Source organism: Strongylocentrotus purpuratus, unplaced genomic scaffold, assembly GCF_000002235.5.
Source record: "Strongylocentrotus purpuratus isolate Spur 01 unplaced genomic scaffold, Spur_5.0 spur5_scaffold_10, whole genome shotgun sequence".
NCBI classification, from domain to species: Eukaryota; Metazoa; Echinodermata; class Echinoidea; order Camarodonta; family Strongylocentrotidae; genus Strongylocentrotus; species Strongylocentrotus purpuratus.
The window spans coordinates 963,262-982,100 of NW_022145595.1; the positions used below are offsets into that span (position 1 = coordinate 963,262).

Sequence of the window (18,839 nt, forward strand, 5' to 3'; positions counted from 1 at the left end):
GTTATATCAAGACATTTATAGTAGTTCCATCAAGACGTACATCAAAATAATCTGTTTCAATACTCAAAGTTGTTAAAACTTATCCTTTTATTTATGCAATCAGTTTATAAATATTTGAAATACATCAATATCGTCACACTGGTTGACGAGCCAAAAGCCCTATACAAGCTTTAAGGAGGAAAAACATCACTAGGCCCGTCTTCACTATCTCGAGATTGCCAAATATCCAGCTATTTGAACTATCCCGATCGCAAACTATCCAGCTATTTGCGTCTTCATTAGAACGAAGTAGCAAATTAGCTGGATAGTTGGTCGGGATAATATCCCAAGATATCTCGGTCTAGTTTGCAAAATATCCCACTATTTCCGAACTAGCGGGATAGTTTGCGACCGTCTTCATTAGACCGAAGTCCGGAGTCAAATATTCCGATCCCATCATGAACAACGATTTCCGGTTCGCACATGCGATCTATACCGCTCAGCGCGCTAGTACAACCACTGACCTCGAGTAAGCACGGAAAAAGCACGGAATGAAGACGGTCGCAAACTATCCCGCTAGTTCGGAAATAGTGGGATATTTTGCAAACTAGACCGAGATATCTTGGGATATTATCCCGACCAACTATCCAGCTAATTTGCTACTTCGTTCTAATGAAGACGCAAATTAGCTGGATAGTTTGCGATCGGAATAGTTCAAATAGCTGGATATTTGGCAATCTCGAGATAGTGCAGACACGCCTACTTAGCTATACACGAGTCAGTTCGGCGGCAGTAGGGCTCACTATTCTAAATCTCTGTTTATTTAGAAGGCTCGTCCATTTCTTACAGGAAATGTGGTCTGTTTAAGGGATCTCGTTTCAAGCCACAATTTGCACCTCCTGAGCCAAATTTAGGGCTGCTCTCCAAGCAATATCAGTAGGGGAATTCCCACATTTCCCCCACAAAGGTCAAGAGAACTTTTCCAGTGAAGCTAGCCACACAATTGCATTCTCTATCCTTTTCAGAAGCTTTTGAGGTTTGTGAGGGATGATAGCTTGATAGCTTCAGCAAGCCTTAGCTTTAGATTGGCTTTTTATGAGAATTAGATAAAGATTCTAGAGAGTCTTAGATGATACACATTGTGAACATCGCACAGTACAAAAACTGTACACGACCATGTACTGTCCCACCAAACAAGAAACTGTCATGACCTATACAATATCTCTTAACTGTGAACACTCCCTTTGCTGTCATAGTGATGTGTATATACCTATAGTCTAGCTGGAGCAACAAGGGCATTCAATTAGTTTATATCCCATATACTAAGAATCTTGCTCTACGATTGGTCAAAAGTAAATCACGTGATGAAAGATAGTTCGCCCATTATTGATGGGGGAAGCAAAAAGTTTGTTACACTGTGTAGATAGTACTACTATCTACACAGTGCAAAGCACTTTCACTGAAGATAGAGGTACTATCTACACAGGGCAACGCACTTTCACTGAAGATTATCCCAAAGCGCACTAAAACAGGCGTAATTAAGCGCGCATTACCATTGAGCGCAATTAAGGAAAACACATGCACGCACCGTACCCTCATGGGGTTGGGTTAAACTTGAACTTTTTGGGTGTGAATTTGGGCCTAGGTGTCTTTTATGTAGATGCATACACGTCCTTTTCTTTTTGTAGTTAAATTGTTTTAGATGTGGAATATAAAGCAAATAATCACCTTTTGGTTTCAGGCGATGTGAGTTTGTAGCTGAGCCGATTCCAAGATCCCAACACCGACCCATCGGCATTCAACTGACTGCAGTTATCACACCAAACAAGACCCCGTTCAAGCGCAGGTTCAACTTTGCTAAGGCAGACTGGCCTGCTTTCACCGAACACCTTGATCATGCCCTAACACATCTCCCTGCAGATCCAAAGAACTATGAATCCTTCATAGATATAGTCAAGAAGGTGTCACGTACACATATCCCAAGAGGCTGCCGCACGACATACATTCCAGGCATCGATGAGGAATCAAGTCAGCTTCTGGCAAACTACACCACAGCCTACGACACAGATGCCTTCTCAGAGGATACCATCAACCTTGGAGAAGAGCTTATATCAAGGATATCTCAACGACATAGGCAGATGTGGCAGCACATGATTGAAACAACAGACTTAAGACACAGCAGCAGGAAAGCGTGGGCCACCATACGCAAGCTCGGAATTGACAGCACCAGAGCTCAACAGCATTATAATGTTACGGCTGACGAAGTAGCAAATCAGCTGTTGAAAAATGGAAAGGCCCCCAAGACGACTAATTCACACAGGCACAAACTACCTGGAGTTGACCAGAACATGTCTCTTTTCACAAGACCTATTTCTGAAGAAGAACTACAGAAAGGTATCTCCACGCTACACGTCAACAAGGCGGCAGGCATCGATGACATCAGATCGGAGCAGATCAAACACATGGGCTCTGTAGCACAGAAATGGCTGCTAGACATGTTTAACAACTGCATCGAGAACACATGTGTCCCAAAACAGTGGCTCCGAACCAAAGTCGTCGCTATCCTCAAGCCAGGAAAGGACTCGAACGAAGCCAAGAACTTTCGACCGATCTCGCTCCTGTGCCAAACATACAAGCTGCTTGAACGCCTTATTCTCAACAGAATTGGGCCTCACGTTGACAGCCAACTGAACTGTGAGCAGGCAGGTTTCCGACCAGGAAAATCCACCACGGGACAACTTCTCAACCTGACCCAACACATCGAAGACGGTTTTCAGAACAACCTCATCACAGGTGCAGTATTTGTGGATTTATCTGCGGCTTATGACACTGTCAATCACCGAAGGCTACAGACAAAACTTCATGACATCACAAATGACCTCAAACTCACCAGATTCATTCAGAAGATGATGCAGAACAGACGCTTCTTTGTCGAACTGGATGGGCAGAAGAGCAGATGGCGGAAACAGAAAAACGGTCTCCCCCAGGGTGGCGTCCTGGCGCCAACACTCTACAACATATACACTGCTGACATCCCTTCAACAGAGAACACTCGAAACTTCATCTATGCAGATGACACCTGCATCACAGCCCAGCATAGTACCTTCGAAGCTGTTGAACTCCATCTCAACACAGCGCTCGCAAGCCTTTCGGAGTACTACAGAGCAAACTACCTACGGGCAAACCCATCCAAGACTCAGGTGTGTGTTTTCCACTTGAAGAACAGGGAGGCAAAGAGAGAACTGAAGCTAAAGTGGAACAATGTGCAACTTAACCACTGCGAGCATCCAGTGTATTTAGGTGTAAAACTTGACCGCACTTTATCCTTCAAGAAACATATCGAGAGGACAATAGGCAAAGTAGAATCTCGAAATGCCATCATCGGGAAGCTAGTATCTTCACACTATGGCGCTGACCCCAAAACTGTACAAAGTGCAGCTGTTGCTCTATGCATGTCATCCGCAGAATATGCTTGCCCAGTTTGGAGCAGATCAGCCCATGTGAAGAAGCTTGACACCACACTCAATAACACATATCGAAAGATAACAGGATGTCTGAAACCAACAAAAGTTGAGGAGATATATCACCTCGCTGGCATTGGATCTCCTAACCAAAGGCGCACTAACACCTGCCTAAAGGAACGGATGAAGCAGGCGACAGATGACAGACACATGCTACACGGATACTTACAACCCCACAAACGACTTATATCCCGACACAGCTTCCTCGATTCTGTCCCACCACCTGAACAGAATCCTCCACCATCAGTCAAGCCCGTACTCATCAAAGGTCTAAACCTGAAGTGGCCGGAGTGGCAATGCCTAAATCGAATGCGGACGAGAATGGGACGGTGTAAGGTCAATATGGCAAGATGGGGCTATGCCCATGAAGGAGATACTCTCTGCGACTGCGGAGAGACTCAGACGATGGACCACCTCTTGCAGTGCGGCGGAACGGGTTGCACAGATGAAGACCTGTCCCTTGTTAATGAAACGGCCATTGCAGCAATCGAGCGATGGAAGAACTTAATTTAATTTAATTTACTTCTAAGTTAAGGAACTTTACATTACTATCTTGATCTAAGGAGACACGAACGAACGAACTGTGAACACTCCCTTTGCTGTCATAGTGATGTGTATATACCTATAGTCTAGCTGGAGCAACAAGGGCATTCAATTAGTTTATATCCCATATACTAAGAATCTTGCTCTACGATTGGTCAAAAGTAAATCACGTGATGAAAGATAGTTCGCCCATTATTGATGGGGGAAGCAAAAAGTTTGTTACACTGTGTAGATAGTACTACTATCTACACAGTGCAAAGCACTTTCACTGAAGATAGAGGTACTATCTACACAGGGCAACGCACTTTCACTGAAGATTATCCCAAAGCGCACTAAAACAGGCGTAATTAAGCGCGCATTACCATTGAGCGCAATTAAGGAAAACACATGCACGCACCGTACCCTCATGGGGTTGGGTTAAACTTGAACTTTTTGGGTGTGAATTTGGGCCTAGGTGTCTTTTATGTAGATGCATACACGTCCTTTTCTTTTTGTAGTTAAATTGTTTTAGATGTGGAATATAAAGCAAATAATCACCTTTTGGTTTCAGGCGATGGCAACTATCACTTTCTCGTCGATCAGAATGTATACGCTATCTTTCCTCAGCTTCGCTTCGGAAAGATAGCTACATCTAGATCGCCTCGGAAGTGATAGTTTGTCCCATCACCTTCACCAAGGGTAATTATTTGCTTACTATGTTAGAATATTTGAGTTAAAACCCTTTTGGCTTTGAACAGACAAGATTGTCTTATCAGAGGCAGTAAACTATTATTATTGTGGGTCAAATTATAAGATTGAATAATAATAATAATATTCCACTTTTATATCGCGCTGAATACATCTATGATGTCTCTAAGCACTTTAAAGATATACTATTACCGTGGTCATTGGATTCAATACTTGCCCGCACGCACACACTGTGTGCACAGTCTCCACTCCCTGGGGAGCATTCAAGCAAGGCGTTACTTGGCACTCAAAAAGTGTTTGACCAACAATGATGGTCGCATTCTACCGGGTACCCTTTTAACACCTGTTTGGAGAGTAGCAAGTGCAGGTTAATATCTTGCCAAAGGATATTAGGGCCGTGTCGGGATTCGAACCCTCGACCTTCACATCTACATGCAGTCAAGTGCCCTAAGCCATTCGGCCACGACACTCCTGCTTGCTCCAAACAGACAAATTATGATGTTTCTTTACACGATGGTCTTTGCGTGTGAACAGGTCCATATTCGCACACTTAAAAGCATTTAATTTATCAGCCTACCTGTAAATTCTTGATTGCAATGGGAGGAAAGTGCAAGGCTCTGTAAAATGAGAAGACTGACACAGTAGCCAGTTTTTTTTCCTTCCACCCTTTCCAAGTCCCTGGCCCTGATAAATTTGATGAGATGTGCGCTGTCTTTCCGTCTGTCTGTCTGTCTCTTTTTCTTTACTTATGTATCCAGTCTCCATCTCTTTCTTTTCTCTCTATCTTTTTTTCTTGTTTGTGTCTCTGTTCCTTATCTCTCTTTCTTTCCCTTTCTCCCCACCCCCCGCCCCCCCCCCTCATCTCTCTCTCCCCACCCTCCATCTCTCTCTCTCTCTCTCTCTGCTCTGTTCATGTCTCTGTCTCTGCTTTGCTGCCCCTCTCTATCTTTTCTCTCTCTCTCTCTCTGCCCCGTCTCTTTCTACTGTATTTTCCTTCCCCTTCTCCTCTCCCTTATCTGTTCTCTTTTGAAATATGACTCTCTTTCTTATTTCTCTCCCTCAATCATACTTTCCATTTATTAAATTCCTTCCCTTCAATTTCTTTCTCCATAAGTGGTGTGTGTTTCTCTGTACTTCTGTTGTATATTATCCTTCATCACTCTTTATTCAGATAATGTATTTCGTACCAAACTCATTTGTCATTTTGATGAATTTGATAGTTCTACTTTTTGTACATCGTAGAATATCAGAGGCTTCTCAGCAAATTATATTTAAAGTACAGTTATACCACCTGTAGAATCTTTGACCTTTCACCCTCAAATCAACAGTCAACACACATGTATTTCATAGAGTTTAGACCTTTATGTTTTAATAGTTTCTTGATTTCAAAGGACATTACATTGCAATGCACAATTTGACTCATTTAATTGTTTCATTGAGGAAGAGGGTTTTTTTTCTTCATTGACTTTAAACAAACCTGAGTGCACTGTGAGCATTGCTTAGTGGAAAAACGTGTAGTATTAAATAGACCAGTGGATATGATATTGTAACCCAAATTTGTCTGTTCAGAGCCAGAAGGGCATTAACTCTGAGATATTGCCCTCCTGGCTCCAAACACATGATTTACATAGACTCCAGTCTGAGCTATCTCAAGCGTAGTTACCAACTGGTTAAGATGAAGTATGCTGAAAGATGGATGAAAGTTAATCGTGAGTTCTGGTTATAAAAACAAATAGATTCTCACAGAATCAAGTGACACTTGCTCAGAATGTTCAGAACTTACAAATGAATAATATATGCCAAATTAATTTTGTAGAAATAATGTAATAATTAAGGAAAATGTGAGATTTAAAAGAAATGAGCTAGTTCTACCAACTCATGTTCTCACACCATGGTATCTCAATCACAAATATTAGTAGTTTGATTTTTTGGGGCAAGATATTTACCTGCACTTGCTTCTCTCCACCCAGGTGTTAAATGGGTACCCGGTAGGATACGAAAGTTCATATGGTTGGACGAGCAAGTGTGCGCTTGTAAAATGGCGACTGGCTGGAATGCTCCCCAGGGAGTAGAAAATGTGCGTACATTGTGTGCGGCTAAGCCTGAATCTGATGACCGGGATAATAATATATTTGTAAAGCGCTCAGGCACATCTTTGGATCGATGTATTGAGTGCTATATAAACATGGAATATTATTTTTATTATTATTATTATTAATTGTGTTAGCCTGCAAGTTGTTATTAGGTTAATTTTTTAATAACCTACCTATTTTGTTAATCTGTTGATGAGACCCATCCACTACCAAGCAAACAATTAATAAATACTTTGAGCCTGTCTTTCTAAAATGGAATTCCACAATCAGAACTCAAGATTAACTTAACTATAACAAATTGTCTTTTAAAGTTGCTATATATGATGCTGGTGTATGCTTCGGGGTTGATTCTAATCTAGCAATGGTGGTAGATTAACATGTTGTTATTGTAAAGTGCATTGACCATTGCTTTGAAGTTCTGATTATAAATCATGTCATTTATGTATTTACCCATGCAGTTCTTAACATTTTCAAACATGAAAGAGTATCATGATAATATGTGTGTACCTGTAGTCAAATTTTTGCCAGTAATTTAATGTTCTACTTGTTTTCATGTGCGGTAGTTTCATGACAAAAGTCTTCTATGTCCGTTTTTTCTTTCTATTTTTTTTTTGCATTTTTTTCCTTCTTTGCATTTTCTAGAATCATAGGAAATGGATCATCTTAGCTGATTTATTATTTCATGCAAAAAAAAAATCATTACATTCTCAAGTATATTCTGATTCATTCATTCGATGTCATCATTGATATGTTTTTGCCTAAAACATATCCTCTGAAAAGAAAAGAAACATAATGAAATGCAAAGGAATAGACAAATCCACTTTTTTTTTCTAAGTCTCATTGTCAGCACTTCCATAATTTTCTGTCCTCTGTTTTATTTATTTTGACTCTTTTTATTCACAGAAAAAGAAAAATAAGCGGATGGCCAGTAAAGAACAGACGGTACATTTCATTTTCAGATTTACACTTTTTGAGTTTTCTTTTCTTTTCATTTACTCACTGATTTCACCTCTATTTTTCTGGAAAACAAACACTTGCACTTCTTCTCCCCCTCCTCATTTTTTTTTCTTGTGGTTTTCTATGCTTAGCATGCAGAGATCTGTATCTATCCATTTTGCAGGTGCATGCATGTGAACATTAATACGCATACTATCCACGTTTGTAATTTGGCCATTTTGTTTTCATCGGGTATCGTCTCTCCCCGAACGTGCCGTTTTGTTCTCTTTGATCACCTTCATTATTCATTCCTCAAATCAGCAACAATTTTGCTCTTGCGATGCCTTAGTCTCGATCAGGTTGGCATCGTTTACTCTGGTCTTGCTTGGGAAAGAAGGCATCTAACGCTATCTATCTATGGTGGCATTATCGTAACACTTATCTTAACCTTTCCTTCAATTGGCAACAATGTTATCCCGATATATATACTGTATATATTCCTACCACAGATTTTTTTCTTTATGCCGATGGATGCAGCCTATTCCTTCACACTCTTTAAATTGGCAACACTTTTGGATCACATTGACATCGTTAATAGTAATTAGCCAATTAGAAATTCTATTATCTGTTGAGAGTTAGAAGGGTGGTAACTTTTTGTTAAATGACATGAGATAGTGCCCTTCTAGATCTCAGCAGATTTTTGTTTGTTTGTTTTGAACATTGTCATTGATGTCAAATACTTGCCTACTCCCTCAGTAGCAGTATTCAGTCACATGTGACCACTCTTTGATAGGAGAGAAAAAAAAATGTGCATCTGCATTGCCAATTTAAGGAGTAAAAGTTGTTGTGGCTTCATGAGTGATGAGTTACTGCGTTATATCTCATCTCAGCAGCATCTCACTAACACTAATTATCAGGATATATATAGAGGCCAATGCATCTGCTGAAGTTGGTGTTGCCAATTTAAGGGGGTAGTGTTATGTCGTGCCAGGTGTGATTTGTGAACCTCTTATTCTTTCTACCCATGAGTAGCATGACTTGTAGTTATTGTGTGTACCAGTGACTTGTAATCTATTTATTAATTTCTTTCATTTTGTTTTCCCCCTCCACTAACTTTGAGGTTTTGATTAACTACAAACTAGCTTTGTGATTGGCTGAATGATTAACAAAGAACCAATTTTAGAAAATTGTATAATTTTGTTTGTTAATGTCATGAAAGTGGAGAGATATTATGGATCATTTCTTTTCATTTGTCATGAAGAAAAAAAATTTGGGAAGATTTGAAATAGCTTGTTGTAAAGGGAACTTAAATATATTTGAAGTGTTGGAAAATTATTTTCTTAAAATAATATTGAAAATCATTGAAATGAGAATCAATTGGTGACCTTTTTAAAAAGAAAATTATTAAGTTCAATCAATCTGTCTTTTTCTGGGCGAATTCCCTGCACCCCCCCCCCCCCCACAAAAAAAACACATTATCCCTTTAATATTGAAGCAAAATATTTTAAAGTTATTTTGGAAAATATCCTTTCTCATTAAATCCAGAGTCTCCCCCTTCATTCCCTTTACCAATCCCTTACTGGATGACCCCGCCCTTGCGTTTGAACCCCACCCATTCCCTTGTGTGTACCCCGCCCTGGTATGCGTGTGCATTGCCCCCCTCTTGTGTTCCGTCATGAACAGTGGTGTGTTTCTGTGAGTGCTTTTCCGACCAAAACTCTTGACGACGACGCTCTCCATATCTGTCCAAACTTACTAGTTTTAGCCATCATCATGTAGCATAGTTACATAACGATGACGCTCTCCATATCTGTCCAAACTTAATAGCTTTAACCATCATCATGTAGCATAGTTACATCAATTTGTAATAAAGTGTGACCCTCTACCCCCCAAAAAATTAAAATAATAATATGCAAGATAATAAACCCAAAGATTTCAAAAAATTAAAACTATGTGTTTAATTCACAAAAGGAGAAAAGGGAAATGGAGACATTAATTGTAAAACAACATTGATGAAATTCTGGAAAATTTTCTGGAGTGTTTTATAAACTGATGAAGCATTAAGCAATTAAAAGAAAAGGGAAATTTATATTTTATTTTTGTGATTTTAGATTTGAACGGTCATCTAAAACTTTGATGAACCTTTGTTTTATCCAGATTCATCAAAGTTAGAGAACTCATAAATATTAGTTCCAAAGTTATAACGAATAGGGCGGACTCATTTTTCAGAATAAGCCCCCTTTTTTGGGGGGGGGGGGGGTCACTCTGCATTTACTATTATTGTTAACTCAACTATCGGAAGATACTGTATAGCAGCTGTAGTATGTAGGAGCTTGACACTCTACTACAACCATCTATGTAGTTTACATCACACAGAAGTGTTTTATTCCGGATGTCTAGAACTATTTCACTAAAGTAGCAAATTACATTGTATATCTGTTCCTGTACATTTCAAATAAACAACTTTGCCTATTACTTTCTTTTCGCTGAGAAACATGATTAGATCCTATGGAAACCACTCCTCCTAAATCAGCTACATTTTATCTTCTCAAATGGTTACTATTAAATCATGGCAACACTAACAAATAATTGAAAATGACAATAAGTAGTTGTTCCCCTTCTTTAAAATGTCTTTAAAAAACCTATGCTAACAGGTATTAATACACACACTATCTCTCTCTCTCTCTCTCTCTGTTTCTCTGTCTCTCTAACTCACTCTTTCACTCTCTCTCTCTCTTTCTTACTCTCTCTCTCTCTGACTCTGTCTTTCATTCTCTTTCTTTCGCTCTGTCTCACTCACCCACTCACTCTCTCTCTCTCTCTCTGTCTCTCTCTCTATCTCTGTCTCTCTCTCTCTCTATCTCCCTGTCTCTCTTTCTTTATCTATCTTTCTCTCCCATCTCGTTCTTTCTATCTCTCCCTCTCTGTCTATTTGACAGAAATATATGTATTTATATCAGACAGTCAATTTCATCTTTAGTCACAGATCTTTTAAACTAATAGTGGTAGAAAATACACTAGCACGGTTTATGGTTTCTTCTACTTCTTCTAATAATAGTACTGTAGTTACCATGATAGGTGAATAGGCAATGGTCTTTCATAGAAGACTATGTTATTAATGCACATTGTACACATAGATCAGTATTTAGGCAAAAATCATTTAGAAATCCAATTTTGTATTTCAAATAATCAGAAAGAAGCACAATTTCTTCCAAGTTCACTTATATTTTGAAAATACTAGATGTGGTACTTAGAGTATTAATTAATAATTGTTCTTTACATATATAGATTCGAAAATATATATATTTTAATGAGTCATTAAACATTTTAAATACATGTCTAACCTCTTCAAACATGTTATATGGATGAATGAATAAAATAATATGAGCTTGCATTTTAAATAACCCGCATTTGTACGAAATACCTGTTTGAAATTTAGCTTTTGTGCATACCCAAACTCTGATTTCTTTTTCTTCGTCAGGGAAATGCCTCAAATTGCCTTAAAATATCCTTTTTTATTTGTTTATACCCATAGATTCTAATTTCTTAACCAAAATTGAAAGCTAGTCTAATCTAGATTACTCACAAAAAGTGAAGCTGCTTGATATTTAAATAACATATACATGAAATCAATGTTGAAAATAGTTGGTAAGTGCTAATTGTAGGATTTTGTGTTATTGGTTATTTGTCAGGAAGGATATACCCAAAAAAAAGCTTATCTCATGTTTTTACATGGTATAGTTGTCTCTAAAGTTTACCCCAAAAAAAGAATAGAACATAAATGAAAAAGAATTTAGTAGGAATGGAGGTATACACCCACACTTGTATGTATAAAAGTGTATTCCATTTTCATTTTTATTTTTTTTTGGGGGGGGGGGCAGGGAACAATGTGCCCCCTGTACCCTGCATTTGCTATTGCTTTGTACAACAATTTATTATCTTCTGAACATAATTATACTATAGGCATTCACATTGCAGTGAAACGGAATTGTCAGTATTAAATGATTCGTACAAATCACTTCTTCATGAAAATATGTCAACTAATAGTCTTATACAACCCCTACTACGACAGTGACTTCGTACAGGTATGTTTTGCTATAGGGTCTTGGTCATGCATCTAAATGGGACTTGTTGCTATATTTTGAAAATCCAGTGCAGTCCAAGGAAACTTGAATTAAGATTAAAGTTTCACTTATGGTACATTTTAACACCCCTCAGTTTTCTTGTGGAGGGAGGATGGTGTGTGTGGAGGGGTGGGGGGGTGGGGGTCTATTATCTTCTCAGAGCCACGAAGGGGGTAAACTCTTCCCCCTTCTCAATATTGTAAGTGACCATTTTGGGTTCCAACAAATATGCTATCCATGTTGATACTACCCGACAAATGAATGATACAGTTCATGGAAGAGGGGGTACTTTGAAAAGAATGTATAACTGTGAAGACGTTAGTAAACGTGTCTATTAATCTACCACTGACTCTAACTGGCTTGGCAGTGCTTATGCAGTAATCTCCCCTAACTGGATTACTCTGTGCATGTAGATTTTCTATATAATTATATATATTTATGTATATATTTATTTATACAGGTTTTATTTATGGTTTATAATTTTGGTTTGAGTTATGACCTGGTATTATTTCCCTTATCTGAAGTGTGAATTTATTTCCTTCCTTTTTATTTTTTGGGGTGAGATATGATTTCATAGCATCCTTTATGTTGTCTTTGAATGAGTGGTATTAAGAGCATGGTGATGAAATATATTATGATTATAATATATATCCTGTATTTATAGGGAAAAAAGAGTTTAATATATTCTACTAATCACAGTCGCCGTAAAAAATTATCTTCAATTTTTGTTCTTTATAAGTATATACATATATATATAAAATGTACTTGGTTATCATATGTATTTGAATATGGTATGCTGTATACTTGTATCCTATATTATGCATAATGGTATTGTATCCACATTAGAATGATATGGGAGGGGGGAGGTTGAAGTGGGGGGTGGGGCCAGGACAGGGGCGGGGCCCTTGTTCCCTTCCTCCCTCCCCCTTGTGGCATGGATGGGGGTGGGGCTGGGAGAGGGGCGGGGCCCTTGTTCCCTTCCTCCCTCCTCCTTGTGGCATGGATGGGGTGGGGCCAGGACAGGGGTGGGGCCCTTGTTCCCTTCCTCCCTCCCCCTTGTGGCATGGATGGGGGTGGGGCCGGGAGAGGGGCGGGACCCTTGCTCCCTTCCTCCCTCCCCCTTGTGGCATGGAGATAGGTTTGTTGAAAGCATGAATCTTTTGTTGTGGGAATGGTGTGGCTTTGTTGAAGATGTTGTGCATTGCTGTTGAATCGGATGTACATCAGGCCCAAAGAGCGGCAACAGGGTCATTATATATGCTCTGTTGATAGCCAGAAGGTTATTAAGACAGAGTTAACACCCTTCTAGCGCGTTCAGCAGGCTAGTTATATAGTTATTGCAGTCAAGTGGTTTGAACACTAGACTGTGGAGTCAAGGGTCTTGTGTTTGAGCCCCGGCATAGCTCTAACGTCCTTTGGAAAGACATTAATCTTTATTTGGCGCTCTCAACCCAGGTGAAGTAAGAGGTGCACAGTAGGATTTTCGTTTTATAAATACAGTGTGAGGTGGTAACAGTTTCTGGAATTAAAGGGGATAAATTAGAGAGTAGTTTGCAGTGATTTTGAGGTGATTTGATTATTATTAAAAATCTGTTTCTAATAATTATTGCCCATAATTTTTTTTTATTCATCATGCTTTGAGAGTAAGTGGCCTAGAGGTATGGTTTCTATTTGGACCAGAAGGTTGTCGGTTCATGCCTCACTTTAGCCCTCTATTAAACAGGAATATTGTACTGAGTTCAAGCCGTTTACAAAGGTTTAAACACCTGTCAGCTATACCCAACCCCTCCCCTTCCTATACCCCTCTCTTCCTTTTGCTCTTCTCTCTCAGGTGTTCTGCCAAAGCCAGGTCCATACACCAGGGCCCTCTTCAGTTCTTTCTCCATCCCTTTCTCAAATCAACCTATGGATTTTTCTTCCCTGCCCATCCCTCCCAAACACTAATAAGGGCTATATAAAAACTGAGTATTATTCCTATTATTATTACCATGCACCTGTCTACCCCTCCTTTGCTAACTTCTCTGTTTACCACTGCCTTAATCTTACCCCAAACACCTCCAGTAATCAACCCCACCCATGTTAGGTTACCAAATCTGTACCTCTCTCAATCTTTGGGATTTAACTCTTTCCTATACCCCTCCCCTGCCTACCCCCACCCCTTGTACTTCCCCTAGCCCCTCCCTCAGCTTTGAGAGGTATTCACCTCTTTCTCATCTCTGCCTCATCTTAGGAAAACCAGCCTCCTCCTATAAGACCCCCCTCCTCCTATAAGACCCCCTCCTCCTATAAGACCCCCTCCTCCTATAAGACCCCCCGCCTCCTATAAGACCCTTGCTTCCATCTTGTTTCACCCTCCTCTCCCCCATCCCCTTCCTCCAGGCCTCCCCCTCTAATTTTGTTTGTTTGTTTCAATTTTATAACTTCTAAGTGCTAGTCTTTTCCAACATTTTAGGCTCTTATATTATTGAAACATATCAAAGACATAAAGTAACTCTCAACTGAATTGTTTTCCCCAAAATGAAATTCAGTAAGTACGATATTTCTATGAAGAGCGTTTTTAACAGTCTTCTGGAAACCACCCTTACAGACTAATTAAAGAGTCATTTACATTTTTTAAACACACTAAAAGAACAATTTATTTGTTTGAAACTTGCTGATATGTCATCCCCATTGATTTTGGAGATTTATAAGCACTTTTAGAAATAAAGTAAATAAATCCAAATTCCAATGAATTATTCAGAAAAATATAAATCGTCACTTTCAATTATTACCGTACAGTCACGAGTAAAGGGTCACCATTTAAATTGTGAAGCAAAATTTGCACTGTGGTTTTTATTACCCAGAATGCATTGGATGTCAGTCTCTGTACTCCTCACAGTAGCTTCTTGCTTAGTCTAGGTTTCTAGACTGGTTTATGGTACATCCTCAGTCTCTATGTCTTTCTGAATACAATCCAAAAGTTTGTTCACAATAAAAATAGGAGGTATGGGAGAAATATTCAACAAAATTCATGGTTCATAAGCAGAAATAGGAGGAAATCTATTATCTTGTTTTGCACTCTCCCTCTCCATCAATTCTTTTGACTTACATCACCTCTGTGAATTTTATTCTACTCTCCTTGGCTCTGTTGTACTCTCAATCCATCCTCCCATCTCTTTACATTTCTCTCTCTCTCTCTCTTTCTCATTCTCTCTCTCTCCTCTCTCTTTCTCATTCTCTCTATTTGTCAGTCTCTGTCTCTCTCTTTCCTGCCTTGCTTCTCATCATTTGGATTCCCCTTTTGAACACTCCTGTTTGAGTTGTTATGCATTTCTCTCTCTCTCTCCCTCTCGTTCTATCTCTACCTCCATATTGTACTATTATATCATATTGGTCTTTTTTTCTCTCTCTCTCTCTCTCGCTCTCTCTCCCTCTTTCTTTGTCGCTATCTAGCTCTCTCTCAATATGTTTGTTTCCATCCCTTCTCCTGTCTATCCCGATCCCTCTCTCTCCCTATCTGTCTCTCTCTGTCTATCTCTTTCTCTCTCTCTCTCTCTCTTTCTCCCCTGTCTCTCCTTCTCTCTCTCTCTCTCTCTCTCTCTCTCTCTCCCTCTCTCCCTATCTCTCTCTCTCTCTTCCTCCCCTGTCTCTCTCTTCCAGTGAGATCATAGACATGCCGCTCTCATGCATGTCCCCCTTCTCAATCTCCGCCTGCCCATTCCGATTGTTTTCTTTCAATACCTCTCCACAACCCAAAAGTCGTCTCAGGAAATTGATCCCGCCGCTTCTGCGATCTGCTTAATTCAAGAGGAGTCTCACATTAGGGCCTTGTTTCATGCGCCGGCCCGGCCGTATCTCCACAAACTCCACGTCTCTGACCATTTAAATACCCTGCTTACGGGCACTCCTTTGCTTAAAACACAGAATAATGATAGCGATATAGCCCGCAAAGCATAGCTGTCTGTATGATATTTGTTGTGGATTGGGGTAACAAGTAATATTTGAATCGTTAGACCTACATATAATATATAACAGTAAATATAAACATAAAAATATATCTGTTATAACCAGTGGGACACATGTATATTTTCTTCTTTTATAAGTTTTATACGGGGAAACAAGAAAAACAAGAAGATTAAGCAGAGCTTAAGTAGAATGAGAGGAAGAAAATGATATTGAGAAGGAAAACATTTAGTAAGAAGTTGTATATATTCAGTAAAAATGTATTATGTTTAGTAAGAAGAGAAGGAAGATGAAAGAGATGGGGGAAGGTTGATGATATCAAGTGAAGGAGAAGGAAACAAATGGATTTGAAATATCAGGGGTTTATTAAAGTCTATGAAATCTAGTGAAAGAAAAGTAGAAAAGAAACTCACATCAACATGACATTTAATATTTCAAGAATGAGGTATACATTATAGCATATGCATACATGGAAACATTTACCATCAGCATACTAACATTGTACTACTTTGTAATGTATTAAGACAAATAGCAAATAGGCAAGTCATATGGTTTAGATTAATACTAATAATGATGAGTAGCATATTTGGAAAGTGCCATATCCATTTCACCTAATGCTCAAGGTGTTTGATGAGTTTAGATATATAGTATTTGAAAACATTAAAACATGCAACATTCACATAACAATAAGAAAGTAATGTGTTTTTTTATAAAGATAAGTTTAATTTATGAGCTTAGGAAAAGATTTAAGGGTAAAGACCAGTATTGGAAACGCCCCAATTTCAAAAAAATGAAATGGAAGCTCTTATTACCAATCATGTAAAAGAATATGTTTTGACGAAAACATAATAAAATAAAAAAATTGCCGGTAAACCGCCTACCGGTACTAATTGATATATTTGGTAAATTAGTTGATTTATTGGTGTGTGAGAGATAAACGCATGTGTCGCGCACATGTGCGTATAGTCCCATATACATCTTTCTGTGTACAGTGCTTGTAACTTTACGAAGACTGGGCCAAATTTCTTATCATTTTGATGATTCCAGAGCCTTGCAGTACACACCAATACTGATATGCTAGATGATCAACCTTTTCTAATCGATTCCACAACGTTTTTTCACAATGCAATCGCATGACCATAACTGGTCTTTATCTTTAAGGGAATGGTGGATACCAAGACACTAAGAGTTCACTGACAAGGTGAGGGGTGGGGTGATGGGGCTGGAAGGGGGGCATTCTTCAGCCATTTAGGCTTAATGGGGGTAATACGATACCTCCCCGTGGGGCACCAACCCCAAATACGCTTTCTAATTCGCAGGCTAACTACCCCGCTCTTTGTATCAGTTACTTCAGCGTGCATTGTGGTAATATGGGAGTGTGTGTAGGGCATGCGTGCATCCACAGTGTACAAGTGTGCAGTCCAAATGGGGACGTGCAAGCTGTATGGTAGTGTCGAAATGATAGCTCTCTAGTTTGATTCTTGTTAGGACACAGGGATTTTTATTTTAAAATGGAAAATATGATTTTAACAACTTCCTGAAAGTCAACCTAAGGCTCTTTTAGTAGCTTCATGTATCACTTTCTAAGATTTGTCGTTTTTACAATGGCATACGATTTACATGATCATACAGTATTTGTATAGGCAGTAAAGTAGAATAATACAAAAGTATGTAATAAAGCTGAGAGAGAAAAAGAGATAGAGAGAGGGAGAGGTGGTAAAGGGGGGGGGGAGAGGAGGGGGGGGGGCAAGAATTGAGTGAAATAGGAGATTTAAAGAGGAAGAGTTTGAGTGAGATCTGGGGAAAAGACAGGAGAAAATAGTAGGGTTGAAAAAGAAATACAAAAAAAAAATAAGGAGTAATTGAATAATGACGTTTCATTCGTATTGAGCCAGAAGGGCATCAAGTCCATATAAAATTATATTAGTTAATCCCTCTGTGGTTCTGCGCAGACAATTTATCCTTCAGAAACATATTGAAGGTAGAATAGAGTTTTCATAGCACCTCTGTCTAGAACTTATGAATAAGGGTTATCACACTTCACAAATTAGCTCAGAGGAGATGACTTTACTCACAGTGCAATGACTACAGCCACACATAAATCAGCATGATGGTTGTTGGTGGTTTTTCCGGTAATTCTATCAATGTCGCTTTCTGCAATGAGCCATAAGTCATTGGGGTTTTTATGTAGGCTGTAGTTGTGGATTTTGTCTGCAGTACTCTGCCATTTCAAAGCAAAATTAAAGGTTTGCATCAAGTTCTTGTATTAGTAAGAATAAAAGGGTGCTAATGTTATATAAAATCATATAAATTAACACCCTCATTGAAAGTTGAAATTCAAATTAAAGGATTACTGGAAATAATTTTGTTAAAGTGGAGGTTACTATTAGGGTGGTGTTTCATGGATGGGGAAGGGGAGAGGAGGGGGTGTTGAATCTTGACCAGATATTTGCTTCTGTAGTAGTAGTAGTAGTAGTAGTAGTAGTAGTAGTAGTTGGAGAAAGGAAGTAGGGGGAGGAGGAGGGGGAGGGGGAAGGAAAGGGATGTATGAGGAGGGGAGTGAGATAAAAAAAAAAATAATAAAAAAGGGGGGATAGGATGGATAGAGGGAGGGAAAGGGAGTGGAGAAAGTGAGACAGACAGAGAGGAAGAGGCAGACCGTGATAGAGAGAGAATGAGGAGGAGAAGAAGAACGGGAGAGGAATAGAGAAAGAGAGAGAGATGCATATATAGCTACAGAGAATAGATTTCCTTTCCGCAGGGAACAGGAATGACTATGAAGAGAGATGGAGAGAGAGGGAGAGGGGATGGGATGGGATGGGGAATAGACAAATTCAAGATGTTATAACATCAGTACGGAATTTCTTCTCCCACTATGTGAGGTGGCATTTGGGGGTAAATCTTGCCCAGATATGATGCTTATTACTTATTCATTGCTTGGGTGCCGTGTGGAGTTATCCCACAGCCCAATAAATTTTTCAGTATACCCAAGACGTCCTCTTTCTGTAAATTCA

The 18,839-nt window shown here is 39.2% G+C and overlaps 1 protein-coding gene across 1 annotated transcript in view; it reads left to right on the top strand.

Moving 5' to 3' along the window:
• The first annotated feature begins 6,949 nt into the window (after window positions 1-6,949).
• Window positions 6,950-18,839, top strand: part of LOC577841 (dual 3',5'-cyclic-AMP and -GMP phosphodiesterase 11) — a 46,095-nt gene continuing 34,205 nt past the window's right edge. Inside the window, exon 1 of the mRNA XM_030979046.1 lies at window positions 6,950-7,765. Within this exon, the coding sequence (XP_030834906.1) occupies window positions 7,745-7,765 (21 nt within the window). The 5' untranslated portion in view covers window positions 6,950-7,744. The remainder of the gene's footprint in view (window positions 7,766-18,839) is intronic.